Raw genomic sequence first — 15,082 nt, 5'->3', positions numbered from 1 at the left:
CAGGCATTTGATTTCCTTTGTGCCTTTGTTTGTAACACATGGACTGATCTTTGCATGACCTTTTTGGTTACTTTCATTTATACTGACTTGCACCACACTTCTTATTATATTTATTTCAAAGTAAATTCTTTGTTTTTGTTGAAACAGTGTGGTCTCCCCAGTTTATGTTGCATGCATAGAGCCAGCATGTCACATATCCTATGAATCCTATGGCATCCTACGTTTTAAAGCTGTTTATTACCCTCATGGTGAAAAAGAAACATGCAAAATGGTTTAAAATGAAAAGGCTGGTTTATTGTCCGTTTGTGTAATTGTTAATAGGATTTCCTTTGTGAGAAAAACTCAAAATGGATGTTTTTACACATGAATGATTCAATATAATATTGACTTATAATTCTTAGTGTGTACAACTAGATTCGTGACGCTTTCATTGTTATGAAAGACAAGGAATTTGGACCAAAAAAACTTAGTTGTTTCAACTTTGAAATTAGCTGGTACAACTATAAGAATTAAGTTGGCACAACTGTGTGATATTTTCTTCAAAACGTAGAAGTTTGAGTTGACATGAAAACCCAAAAATCCTGTGCAGACAGTTGCCTTGAAATTTCAAGTTGAATTCACTTTTTATTTTTTACAGTGTGGATGCAAGGTTCGGTCTGTGGACGTTGGGGATTGAACCCGGAACCTTTCAGCTGGGAATAGAACCTCTAATCACTAGACTATCTCACCCCCTCATTATTGGTAATAGCAGCTGGCCTGCACTTTAAGCACAGCTCACATTATATCAAAATGGCTGCTTTGCATCTAAAACAAAGTGCCCCATTCTGAGTATAATCCTTAGTGTGAACCATTTGGAATTGAATTCTCATGCAGGGCTCTCGCTCACCAAACCGACTGACCTTGCGGCCGGTTTTATTGCGGCCTTTGATCGCCTTTTCTCAGCCGTCTCTAGTTAAGTAATCTATTTCTAAATCGTCTCCTGTTCTGTCAACTATTGTTTGTTTATCCTGTGTTAAGTCAATTATTAGTAAATGATCATGCCAAGGTAAAGGGGAAAATGGCAAGATAGACACCAAATTAGGAACTCCAGATTCCAAATATTGGATTGAGTCGTCTGTGGCTGAACACGTGTGCAAACAAGCCGAGCGCGACAATATATTTTGCAAAGAGCGCAATTATCCTATTTCAACAATAACAAACAACGATGAGTCCGACATGGTAAATGATCAGCTAATGTGTACATTACAAATGTATTTATTGTATGTAATTATAACCCAGCTCGTCTTCAATCAGGTGATCCAGAATGTTTGCTTGCCTCCATGGCTAAGGCACACTGTGTTTTGGTGCCATTGGTTTCATATCTGGCAACCCCGGCTGCGGTAACAACCGATAAGACACACCCACTTTAAGAGGTCATGCTGGTTCACGGCTACAAATCGGACTGTTTGCAGACGATAAAACTTGTCGTGTTATCAGTGCTGCGGCATAACCTGCCTTTCAATCTATGCCTTTTCCTCAAGTAATGCCCTCCTTTCACTATGAAACACATATGGCCCTGTTGCTCTCATGGTGTTACGCTGGTTGACGTTATGGTGTCACAGTGGTTGATGTTACGGTGTTACGGTGGTTGATGTTACGGTGTTACGGTGGTTGATGTTATGGTGTTACGGTGGTTGATGTTATGGTGGTTGATGTTACAGTGTTACGGTGTTGCCCTGGTGTTACGGTGGTTGATGTTATGGTGTTACGGTGGTTGATGTTATGGTGGTTGATGTTACAGTGTTACGGTGTTGCCCTGGTGTTACGGTGGTTGATGTTATGGTGTTACGGTGGTTGATGTTATGGTGGTTGATGTTACAGTGTTACGGTGTTGCCCTGGTGTTACGGTGGTTGATGTTATGGTGTTACGGTGGTTGATGTTATGGTGGTTGATGTTACAGTGTTACGGTGTTGCCCTGGTGTTACGGTGGTTGATGTTATGGTGTTACGGTGGTTGATGTTATGGTGGTTGATGTTATGGTGTTACGGTGTTGCTGTTATGGCACTTTGATCATAATGTTTCAAGTTCTGCTGCTGACATTGAAAACTGATTTGCACATTGGAGCGAAGTTAACGTTAATTATTTTCAGAATAGCCTATTGTTTATATCACTTTTAGTTAGAATGGTTTAACTTTAACAGTCTTCAAATTATATTAATTTGACGTGAGGTTCAGTTAGCAATGCACTTTTTATTTCAGAGCCTGTACTTTTCCACTTTTACCTAAGTAATGAAGTTGAATCACTCTTCCCATTTGGAATCAATAAAGTACTATAGCTTATCATATCTTAACGCTTAGAAGATTAGATAGTACTTAAATGACCCCTATTTTACCACCAGGTGTGAGTGTGATTGGCCATTATAAGCCGTTAAACAATCTCCCATGCCCTGTGACATAGGGACATCACAAGTGGGTGGACACTCCCCCTTGACACATCACTTTGTCACAGGGTAGGTTGAAATGTCACAACAGGAGGTAAAATAGGGGCAATTAATTAACCAGATAAGAAATTTGCTATTCAGAAAATTCTGTAGTTACATATATTATTGTGAAGTCTCATCTTCCCACTTGTACTACCAGGGCTGGGCTTAGGGTTCAGCTCCATATGATATAGATCGCTTGTCAATCATACCCACCCTCCACTCTACCTGGTAATGCACTTGTTATTGTTAAACAGGTTGGGCCTTTTTGAAGATTAACAAGACACTCCAACTTTAACAAGTCATTCTGGTTTACTTCTATAAAAACAGACTGGTTGCAGATGATAAAAAAACTGTTGTTATCTTTGGTCTGGCATATCCTGCCTCTGGATCTGTGCCATTTCCTCCAGGCATGCCCTTTCAATATGAAACACTTATGGCCCTGTTGCTCTCAGGGTGTTACACTGTTACTTTCATGGTGCTACTCAGTTGCTGTTACAGTGTTACTGTGTTGCTGTTATAATGTTACTGTGTTGCTGTAATGGTGTAACTCTGTTGCTGTTATAGTGTTACTGTGTTGCTGTAATGGTGTAACTCTGTTGTTGTTAGTGTTACTGTGTTGCTGTAATTGTGTAACTCTGTTGTTGTTGTTGTTGTTATACTGTTACTGTGTTGCTGTAATGTGTAACTCTGTTGTTGTTATGGTGTTACTGTGTTTTTGTTATGGTGTTACTGTGTTGCTGTTATAGTGTTACTGTGTTGCTGTAATGTTGTTGCTATGGCATATTTGTTATTTTACCCTTTCTGCCTTTCTTTGTTTCTTTCTTTTCTCTTTCTTTCTTTTTATTCTTTCTCTTTCTTTCTTTAAATCTTCTTACTTCTTCATTTATTAATCAATCTAAATCATTTTATTTCCATTTCTGTCAGTCTCTGCCCTTGTTTCCATGCATTGCTATTAATTGGGATCAGGCCATTAGATTCTCTCATCATTTTTTCTCAGGGCATTTCAGCCATCAAGTAAGTCTAAATCCTGTTCCCTTCTTGAAATACTTATATAATTTTCTTTGGTAACAAATCAGTATGGTGAATACACAAGCAATTTACATCTATACATTGGTAGAGCTGACAGCTTCTCCAGCCTCCTTGCATAGATTTTCTAGCGTGTTTGTTTTGATTTGCTCCAGCTCACTTTCTTGATGATTCTGGAGTAAAAGAAACAAGAGTTGGCAAACTGGGAGATATAAACAGTAGATATAAACAACAGAAGACGAGGATTCCAAACTCTACCTGATCCCAAATAAAATGTCTTAACATAAATAACATAAGTTTAACATTGAAAACAGTTGGCAAATTACAAAGAATATATATTAAATATTATCCTTACATTTGTCGACCAATGCATCCAGAATAGATGGTTTCAGCTGTTCATATTATCTATTAGTTTCATAATTTAAACACGTTTAACAAGTTTTACAAAATCTTACTTGAATTGTTCAATGAGCACTTGTATTGCTTCTAGTGGCAGCTGGTGTTACACACAGCCTACCTTTATTTTCAATTGTTCCCTGTTGGGAGAGACACTAGTATACTTAATAACGAATGATGTATTCAGTGCATCTTTGTTGGACATTGCACTTACGTATTCTGCAAAAGAGTAGGCCTATTTCGTAAACCTTTTTATGTTTGTTAAATTTTTACGATGTTTGAGGAAGCAACCAAAACTTTTCGTTAACATGTGGCCTCGGGTAGCCTATTTGAGTCATCTGTTTATTTTAGTATTATATTGGAGTATTTGGCGAGCTGGATATGGGTAGATGTTCATAGCAAGCAGAACAGTAGTACAACACGTCTTCGATAGACGAGCTAAGTGTTTCAAGGCTCATGATAAGAGAATCCAGACGCTCTCGCTCAGCCTCGACACGACGTGTGCGCGCGTGATCGGGAGCGCGCGTCGTGTGTGAGTGGTGGTCCGCTTCCGCTTTGTTTAGAGGCAGGCCGGTGTTTTTCCACTGCTGTGTGTTGGTCCCCCCTTTTTACAATTCTTATAAATTAAAACTACCCTCCCGCCGCCTTTGGTCGCTCACACAACCGTCAACGGGAACGGACACACGAAGAGACACGCACGCATTTAAAGGAGATACAAAACGGAGAATTTAAGCAAGAATCATCTAACAGGTAACGGAACATCCGACACACATCTTAGATGGAGTTTTGTCTCTAAGAAGGTCAGGGTTTTTGCTCGGGAGAGAGTGTGAATAAACCAGGATCATCATATCTGGGATATTTGGTTTCCTTCCACAGTCTATTGTCAGTATTTATCCTACCTGTGTAGAGTATCGGGCGTTACAATTAATTTGAGTGAATACGAGATTGGAGACGTTTTGTGGTGGGCTGCTGTCAGTATTTAAATGGGAACATTTTATTCCGTTTACAACCTGATCAGAGCTGGTGCGAGACATCGGGAAATTCTTCTTTATTCTAGCGATGTGGGCTTTATTGTGAAACACCGCCCCGGCCCTAGACGCGCTCTACGGCGTGCGTCGGCCGCACGGCTCATCCAAGGCTGGTTAAATGTTGGATTCAAGCAGATCGATTGTTCTAGCTGGCCTGTAATCAACTGCCTGCTTTTTTCTTCTTAATTAAACTCTCACTCCTCTCTCCGCACGGTGCCGTTATTATTGTCAAGTGATTTCGAGGTGGCGAGGAGTCTCTCGTTAACAGCCTCCAAGTAGATCATAGGATTCGTCTCATAAAGCATTGCCGCGGTGTTTTTTTTTTTAGGCGGACGACATCCGTGTTTAATTTGATGATGGCATTTTTTTTTCCAACAGCAACGTCCTTACATGGTATTCACTTGTCTGTTCGTCACACTTCAGGCCTCTTATCGTCGTGCGCGTATAGAAGACGAGGCTGACTCGCCGCGTGCTCTTTATAAAAAAGCCTGAGCAAATATGGAGAGCATTTCGCCATATAGCCCAACCGCGGTGAAAACTGTGGAAAGTGAATCCTTTTGATGAACGCGTTGGCTGTATCTTTAGTTCACACTATGTGTGTGCGCGCGCGCGTGTGTGCGTGTGTTTGTGTGCGTGAGTTTGATCGTGCGTGCGTGTTATTATGAGCAACTCCTTTTGTGGGCCAGCAAGGTCTCGTTGTTGTGAAGACGGAGCCGTTATTATTATTATTAATAATATTTTTTTGTTCGTTTACCGCTAAAACCACGTTGCCACAGGACGAATCAAACGCCGCTTTAGTCTGTAGGTTGTGTGCCAACCGTCGAGTGTTCGGGGAGCGTGTCTTAATGATTCCGACTGGTGGTTGGAAATCAGTTGTCAAAGTAATAATGCCGACGTTTATTTAAGGCCCGAAAACGTGTCAGTCTACATGCTAGTCTACGTGTGTGTGTGTGTGTGTGTGTGTGTGTGTGTGTGTGTGTGTGTGTGTGCGTGTGCGTGTGTGTGTGTGTGTTATTATGAGTACATCTCATGCAGACGGAGCCCTTACCTCACCTACCTCACAGGGCTTCTGGTCTGTTATGAAGTAATATTCTGTGTGTGTGTGTGTGTGTGTGTGTGTGTGAGAGAGAGAGAGTCTGCATGCCTGTGGGTATATGGATTTGCATGCATGTGTTTGTGTGCCATGTATTTCCCATAATGCCGTTCCCCTCAAGGACACTTGAGGTGAGTATAGTTCCACCCTGATGAAATGCCATTGTCACCTTGTGGTGCCAATTATCTCTCTCTCCCTCTCTCTCTCTCTCTCTCTCTCTCCTCTCTCTCTCTCTCTCTCTCTCTGTCTCTCTCTCACCCTCTGTCTCTCTCTTTCGCTCACGCACGTGCATGCATTCATGCACACACACGCATGCACGCACGCACGCACACACACAGACAGACACACCCATTTTCTTTTTCTGTGTGTATATTTGTGTGTGTTATCGTATATCTTTTATCATTACTGATTAATCGCTATGCATGAATAATCCTTAATGGTCAGAAGATTAATTCACAAAGCTATATTTTTCTCTGTCTTCCTCTCATCTTAATATTTGGTTTCCTCTGACTCTATCACTCCCTGTCTGGGTGGGTCTTCTCCTGAAAAGCTTTCACTTGACACAGGCTAATTGAGCCTTTTAACGACCACTAGGTACAGACAACTACTTATATCACACAGTAGTAGTTAAGGTATTGTTGGGTATAAATATTTTGAAATAGTAATAGAATTCTCATTGTTCAGTGCACTAGTTATAGTACAGTGGTTACCCAGTGACCATTGTCGTTTGTGTCGTTTGACAGTGTTTTTTGTTAGATGTTTCAGTCTGTGGTTTTTAAGAGGTAGTTTATGTTTCACATGACCCAGTCAATGTTATCAGTGTAGAGGGACTTCCTTGTTGGGGTGGTGTATGTTGTTTTGTGTGTGCGTGTGTGTTGTATGTTGTGTGGGTCAAGGTCTCTAAAGGAATACATCGAACACAGTGAGACCTGATAAGCTGAAAGTGTATAGATTAAAGAGTGCTACTGTGTCAGTGTCAGACACAACCTATCTCTTTTATTTCTGTAAAAGTAAGACAAAGACTCACCATCACATTAAAAGCCCTTTTTCATATGTGTTTTGTTCTGTTCTATGATGGTTCTAAACCCAAAAAACAAGATGGACGTGAACACAAAGGCAAATTGTGGTCCCGTTTTTGCTCAGTTTGCTTGACTTCCGTTACAAAACAAATCAAAATGCAGGTGCTGTTTTTTGGTGTTTTTGGCAACAACATAACCAAATTAAAATGTTTTAACATTAAAGGGGTCATATTATGATTTTTCGGGTTTACCCTTTGCTTTAGTGTGTTATATATCTTTTTTTTTTTTCCATATTTTGCTAAGATAAAAAAATCAAAAGTCCGACCCAGGGGGAGTTACTCGCGCCCACCGAAATCGCCATGTCGAGAAGATGCTGTACTCTCTGCAAAAGTGAATTCCCTTTGCATGGACTTCCCGAAGAAGAGGACATGAAGAATGAGTGGATACCATTAATTTTCACCACCATTCATCCACAGTACAGCCCGTCTTGCATTGTTTTAGATTAATTTGACAGCAGAACCAGGATTTTTTCATTGTTTAGTCCTTACAGACCAATACTTTGTTGGCCCAACTTGGAACTTCTTTATTATTCTCTACAAACTTTGGCACCAAACTCCTTCCACAATTGTTTACCTAGAGTCTCCATTCCACTGTTATAATGTTCAAATAAGCTTGGAATCGCACGCTACCATTAATTTATATTCTATAGTCATGCTTTTATAATATATTTTAGATTTAAATATAAAACTTTCAATCTATTATTTTTAGAATGGACGTCAATAGGAGGATAGCAAACAGCCTTCTGGCGTCAATATTTAACCTAGTAAAATGTATGTAACCAATGTAAACCTTAAACTGTTATGGTATTTCTTGTTCCACTGGTGCTACAATTATGAATCGATTAGAAATATACTAGTTGAGCATCAGGCGTTTGTGTGTGGCTAGCCATATTTATATTACGATGGGTCCCTATGGAGACCTTTCTTGTCTTTTACACATTTTCTAAACTTGAGAATAAACTCACATACTTGAAAGGACAGACACATGTTGGACCCCCACGAGTTTGTCTACTTTGACTGATCCTGATCGTGTCTAACTTATAAAAGTCAGAGTTCTAGTTTTTGAGAAGGAATATGTGGTTTGATGCTAGGTTTTTCATACATGGCTGTTTGTCTACTTCGGGTGGAAGCTTTAAAAAATATATTTTTCATGTCATGCACTTGACTAAACTAATTTAAAATAGGTTAAGACTGTACAACTCAAAAGAGCTGACTGAGTGAAGCGGAGGTTGCTGTATTTCCCGACACAAGCAACGACACGACACGACATTCTTAGCAAAGATACAAGATAAGATACAACAAAAAAGGAGCACTTTGCAATTCTGTAGAATCGCAAATTCCCGAACAGGTACGGCTGAACCGAAGACGTTGATAACCGCAATGTTTACAGCTGCTCAATCTAAGGGGTGTGATATTGCAGACACACCAATCACCACAGAGTAGGCCAGCCAACCAATCACAGCAGACTGGGCTTTTAAGGAGGGGAAAGCTACACAAGTTCAAACCGAGTGTTTTTGATCGAGGCTTAAAGTGGTTCTGCAGAAATGAACAGTGAGTAACTAATAAGGTGCACTTTTAACATTGAGGCTTTTAAACCTATTCTATGGGACTTTTAAAACCTGATCACACTGCCAGGGTATTATCTGGCTGGGCTGCAAAGTTAAACACTGAGCTGCACCTATCACCAATCCCGTGTTCGGTGACCCAATCACACTTCTCCCCTTTGTAGGTTAGTGTCAATACTCAAAGTGTCAGAGTTCAAGGCAGCCTTCAGGTGAACCCAAGCCAGAGTGCAAACGAGGTTCACTCTCTGAGCCGCTCTATCTCTAGTCTGACCTCAAGCACATAAATCAAAGTACCTCCTCCGAACCCAGCATGAACCACAGCTTATTGGTGATTATAAGAGGTTGCCATCTCTCACCCTCCCTGGCTCTCTCTCTCTTTCTGTCTCTAAAGCCAATAAAGCTTTATTGAGAAGAAAACTGTCTTTCAATAATTATTCTAAAGTTGCTAAATATGACGCTGAATAAAAGGTATTCAGCATCAACACAATGATGATGCTGATGAGGATGAGCTGCACGGTTTATAAATGTAGTTGAGGAAAAAACAGTTGAGAAATGAGGAAGAAAGGGCAGATGGGGGTAAGAGAGAGAGGGAAATAAAAAGAATATAGAAGTGGAGTGTGCAGAGGGCAAGAAGAAAGACGAGAAGGAGACAGAGGGAGAAAGAGAAGAGCATTTTAATAGACCTTGAAGCTCAGTGGAAATGTACATGGTCTTTAAATAGGCTGCCATGTTATATAAGTGGTCTGGGGTGTGTGTGTGTGTGTGTGTGTGTGTGTGTGTGTGTGTGTGTGTGTGTGGTGTGTGTGTGTGTGTGTGTGTGTGTGTGTGTGTGTGTGTGTGTGTGTATTACGTGTTTCTGGACAGGATCAGAATTTGTAAAGCCCAGAATCTGGTACAGTGATCATACACACACACACACACACACACACACACACACACACAGAACAATGGCGCTCTATGTTTCATGGTGAGGTGAGGTGTTGCTGGGCGAGTCGGACGGTTTCCATGGTAACTGGTGTCTCTCTCTCCTGGTCTCTTTACTGGTATCTCTCCCTCTGTCCCTCTCTGTCTCTCTTTCTCTATCTCTCTACTTTATCCGGTTACAAAACTGTTATGATTCCGACGTCCGTACTGAACCTCAGCCCAGGGTCAACAGTTGGCAGAACTACGAGCACTACCACAGCTGTACTCTCCTCTTGATATCTGTTTGTATCTATTGTACATGGATCAGTAGTACTGAGTGTGCCTTCTCAAGGTTATCATAGTCGTCTTGTCCCTCGTGTCTGTTTATGGCTTTAAGGTCAGACTGTGTTGTTAAATTTATTTCAATGTGGTTATTCTGTGAAGCCGATGACCCTCATCGAGATAAAGGGTGAATGGATATATAAAGTGGACTTAGACCAGACATTGGTTTTGCGAGCAGTGTTATCTTATAAAGGGGGATTTTATTAGAGTTTGGTGTTTTTCCACATCAGTACAAGCAGCCACAGTGTTCTACTGCTAGAGACTGGGAGCCGGCCAGTACAACCACAGTGTTTTATTGATGAATCATGGGTGCTACCCATTACAACCACTGTCAAAAAGTTACCTGCATGACTGGAGGACGTTGCTGTACGACTAAAGCTATAATACTGGTGGACACTGGGAGCTGCCTAGTGCAACCAGTCTTCTGCTGGTGGACACACAGAATAACACACAAACCGTACCTCATCTCAGCCATATCCAAACATTATACCTTCAAAAACCCAGAGACTTAGACTTAACACATCATTTGCTGATTGCTCAATCTAAACTTGATAGGAAACTGTCTAACCCCATCTTGGGGATTATGGAGGGATGAGTGTCACTTCAGAATAACTAGCTCTTCTTCCTCCATGGTGAAGGCCCTCTTCTGTGGTGGTTTGTTCACGTGTTGCGTAGTGCCCTCTCTGTGTTTCTCATCAACGTGTCAGTGTTTCCTCTGCCAAGATGGCTCCCTAAACCGGAAATACCTTGAACCCCCCCCCCCCCACACACACACACACACACACACACACACACACACACACACACACACAACCACACACACATGCACACACGTGTGTGTGTGTGTGTGTGTGTGTGTGTGTGTGTGTGTGTATGTGTATATGTGTGAGGGTGTGCTGACAGGTGTTAATGCCGTGAGAACAAGAAGACACAGAGTGTTGGTCACAAGGTGAGACCTGCAGATGACGCGCAGGTGTGTGTGTGTGTGTGTGTGTGTGTGTGTGTGTGTGTGTGTGTGTGTGTGTGTGTGTGTGTGAGAGAGATTGAGAGAAAGAGAACTAGAAAGAACTAGAAAGAGATATAAAGGAGTTCTTTTCAGACAACCTAACCTAAGATAATGTCCCGTGATTTCATCTCCAGCACGCTGTTCATAATCCTAATTTGTAATATTTTATGACATAATACAATATGTATACCACGAGTTGTGGCATACACTGTGTGGCTGTAGGACAGACGGATTTGATAGACGGACTCTGTTTGGTTTCACTTGAGCCTAAATGGCGCGCTGCGGCCATTTCTCGGGACATTCTTCACGTATCTCTAGAGACCGCACCGTTCCCCACCCCTTGACTCCACTCGCTCGCTGACATCATCGCGCTCCGGTTCACAGGCCGTCGTTGTCATGGTTACGTAAGCGTGTTGTGTCTGAGCCACTGCCCATTACATCACAGGGGAGGGCACAGCGTCTGCGCAATGTGAGACATGGAGGATGAGGCGTAATAGAATGTGTTGGTGTGGTCGTTGAAGCCTGTATCCATGATGACTGTACATTCAGTAAATGGGCCATTTTGCTATTTAGCCATTTAGCAGTAGATACAGGTCATTAACCCCGCTGGTAGGGCTTAGAGCCTCTTGCTCAAGGATTCCTTCTACTGGTAGACTGTGAACATGGGGGGCTTCTTCTACTGGTCAACTTATTCTACCAGAAGATGTTAGATGGATGAATGGATGAATGATGTTTGACGGTGGATGTATGGATGAATGATTTTTGATGATGGATGGATGGATGGATGGATGGATGGATGTACGGATGTTTGGACGTGTGGCTGTATCCCTCTAGATGTCACCACCCTTATCCTGTCCCCTGGTCTGGTATAATGGGACTCTGAGTTCTTCTGTGTGTGTGTGTCTGTTCCTCAGCATGGCTCAGAAGGAGAAGCTCCAGTGTCTGAAGGACTTCCATAAGGACACGCTGAAGCCCTCCCCGGGCAAGAGTCCCGGGACACGGCCCGAGGATGAGGCTGAAGGCAATCATCCGGCGAGGGAGAAGTGGGCCAGCAAGCTGGACTTTGTTCTGTCTGTGGCTGGCGGCTTCGTGGGTTTAGGGAACGTCTGGCGTTTCCCATATCTCTGCTACAAGAACGGTGGAGGTAAGGCCATTGGTCGGCGATGTCGGGTAGCGAGGGGTGTTTTCATTTAAAATGTTGTTTATTGATGAAACTGAATTGCATCCACCACTCCCTCCCTCCCTCCCCATTTCCCCTCTCTCCCCAGGTGCCTTCCTGATCCCCTACTTCATCTTCCTGTTCGGTGGAGGTCTGCCCGTGTTCTTCCTGGAGGTGGCCCTGGGACAGTTCACCTCAGAGGGAGGGATCACCTGCTGGGAGAAGCTCTGTCCCATCTTTACCGGTACCTCCTTTTTATTCTCTCCTCCTGGTACCTGTTTTTTGGACTCTGTTCCTAGTTCTCTCCTTTATATTCTCTCCTCCTGGTACCTGCTTTATAGACTCTGTTCCTAGTTCTCTCCTTTATATTCTCTCCTCCTGGTACCTGCTTTATAGACTCTGTTCCTAGTTCTCTCCTTTATATTCTCTCCTCCTGGTACCTGCTTTATAGACTCTGTTCCTAGTTCTCTCCTTTATATTCTCTCCTCCTGGTACCTGCTTTATAGACTCTGTTCCTAGTTCTCTCCTTTATATTCTCTCCTCCTGGTACCTGCTTTACTGACTCTTTGCCTGGTTCAGTTATACGTCGTGACCAATGGCAGCTTCATATGTGATGCTAAATGCTATATGCTATTTATACATCATAATTTACTGCATCATACACACACACTCACACTCACAGACTCACAATCACACACACACTCACACACACTGCACAAGACACATCTGCACACACACACACACACACACACACACATCTCACACAGGCCCCCGAGACGCTCTGCTGGTGTACAGACTGTGCCAAATGAATGGTTGCTATGGCAACCACACGGCAACATATTAGAGAGAAAGCAAAAGAGATGAGGCAGAGATCTAGAGAGAGATGGAGAGAGAGAGAGAGAGAGAGAGAGAGAGAGAGAGAGAGAGAGAGAGAGAGAGAGAGAGAGAGAGAGAGAGAGAGAGAGAGAGAGAGAGAGAGAGACAGAGAGACAGAGAGACAGACAGACAGACAGACAGACAGACAGACAGACAGACAGACAGACAGACAGACGAGGGGAAGAGAGAGTGCGAGCGGGGTGGAGGGGAGAGATTGGGGGTGGAGAGGGGGAGGGGTAGAGGCTGATGAGATAGGGGGAATTTGGTCAAACAAGAGGTCACAGATGGGGAGCTGTTAAATAAGACAGAGATCAGGAAGAGGTGAGAAAGGAAAGAGGAAAATACACATTCATAACAGCAATAACACCGTGAACAACAACCACCAGTTGAGCAATATGAAACAAGAGCAATATCAAAATAAGCGACCCAAAACATCCCTCCTTCTTACATTTCTCCACCAAGGATAGGTGTTGCATTCATAAGGGGAGATGGATCCCTAGAAACAAGAATATAGGATCTGTTAGGTTAGAAATGAGCCGGGAGCAGTCTAATATTCAACTTGGCTCATATAAAGGCAGGCGCAGAAAATGTGTGGGTGTGTCTGTGTGTGCGTTTGTAGGTGGATGATTGATGGATTAACTCTGGATCAAACAGGATTACTCACCTGCCTCTTATCTTACCCTGCTTACCTGCGTCAAGCCACAGGACAGATATTATTTGCATAGAGGATGTGTGTGTGTGTATGTCTTTAAGACACGCACGTATACGCCTATAAGTAATAAATCATATCAAATAATGTAGTCTGAATAATACAATTTGAATATTTCTAACCGGCAGTAGGTCACCTGAGGCCAGCAGTTTGGTGAAGGAAGTGACATCATGGAGTCAGACAAATCTGTTTGTTTGATCAGCGCTGTACCATGTGATCAGGAGAGACAGAGAGAGAGAGGGTGAGAGAGAGGAAGGAGAGAGAGGGAGCGCAAGAGAGAGAGAGACGGAGAGAGAGAGAGCTGATGTGTGTGTAGGTTTGTATATACTTAAATCTGCAAATATGTGTGTGTGTAGAACCTTATAAAGCAGACACGTACAAAATATCCCACACCCACTCACTTTCTCCATATATGGTTATTTCCACAACCTAAAACCCCATTACACCTTTGAATTTCATTTCCCTGTGTCTTATCATGACATCACGTCCTGTGTTGTGTGTCTGTATGCAGGAATCGGCTACGCATCCATGGTGATCGTGTCTCTGCTCAACATCTACTACATCGTGATCCTGGCCTGGGGGCTCTACTACTTGTTCCAGGTACCTTCTTACACCAGGGCCCCTCCCAGTATGGTCCACCTGGTCCCATATACCCTCACCGTTTCATATTGCTGTCGCACATTTCAATCCGGTTCTCTACTGTATATAGTGCACCGCTTCATACCCACAATGCACCGTAAAAGAAGCACTTGCTTCCGCACTATATGTCCCATGATGCATAGCATAGTTATAAATTAATTTCTATCAGATTCATCCGCTAGTGTGCGTCACCAACACACATGTTCTATTCTGTGATGCCAGACGGGCTGGGGGGGTGGGGGGGTGGGCGATTACGGCAATGTTCCCCCGCCGAAGGAAACACTGACACAGTGCTCATTAAGTGAGACGGCTCCAGTGGATCTGAGGAGTTAAGGGGATGTGATCTAAAAGCCTTAGGACTTAATTTGTGATAGTGGGATTACCTGCCGCTTACGGACGGGTGTCAAATTGGATTAGTACCCGACTCAGAGTTCCTTGAGGGATCAGAACCCATTGCCGTGTCCCCTCCAAATCTTTTCACCGTGTCTCTCCTTTGTGTTTTAACACATTGTTAAAACTTGTCTCTTTTAGTGGAAAATGTTTGTTACATTATATATAACATTACAATGACTTAACAGTTTATCAACCTCTGAGAAGGCACAGGTTTCAGGCGAAGTCAACCCGCGCTTTTCCCCTGCTGTCAGGACAGCAGTATTGCAGTAGTATACACTTGATTATAGTAGTAACATACTAGACAGAAGTGTATGCGATGTCTGTGATGATACTGACCTTTATCTGGGATAATTGGCTGCAGGCATTATTTTTATGTTTTATCTGTCTCACTCCCCCCCCCCCCCCCC

At 42.8% G+C, this 15,082-nt stretch overlaps 1 protein-coding gene across 1 annotated transcript in view; it reads left to right on the top strand.

Annotated features, from left to right (window-relative positions):
• The first annotated feature begins 4,436 nt into the window (after positions 1-4,436).
• Positions 4,437-15,082, top strand: part of LOC311338992 (sodium- and chloride-dependent taurine transporter-like) — a 22,174-nt gene continuing 11,528 nt past the window's right edge. The window contains exons 1-4 of the mRNA XM_084464346.1: positions 4,437-4,634; positions 11,814-12,043; positions 12,168-12,302; positions 14,155-14,243. Coding sequence (XP_084320472.1) covers positions 11,815-12,043; positions 12,168-12,302; positions 14,155-14,243 — 453 coding nt within the window. The 5' untranslated portion in view covers positions 4,437-4,634; position 11,814. The remainder of the gene's footprint in view (positions 4,635-11,813; positions 12,044-12,167; positions 12,303-14,154; positions 14,244-15,082) is intronic.

This window comes from Micromesistius poutassou (assembly GCF_964030765.1).
Source record: "Micromesistius poutassou genome assembly, chromosome: 2".
Taxonomy (NCBI): domain Eukaryota; kingdom Metazoa; phylum Chordata; class Actinopteri; order Gadiformes; family Gadidae; genus Micromesistius; species Micromesistius poutassou.
Note: the sequence above shows the minus strand (reverse complement) of the source record. Positions and strands in the feature narration are given on the sequence as shown.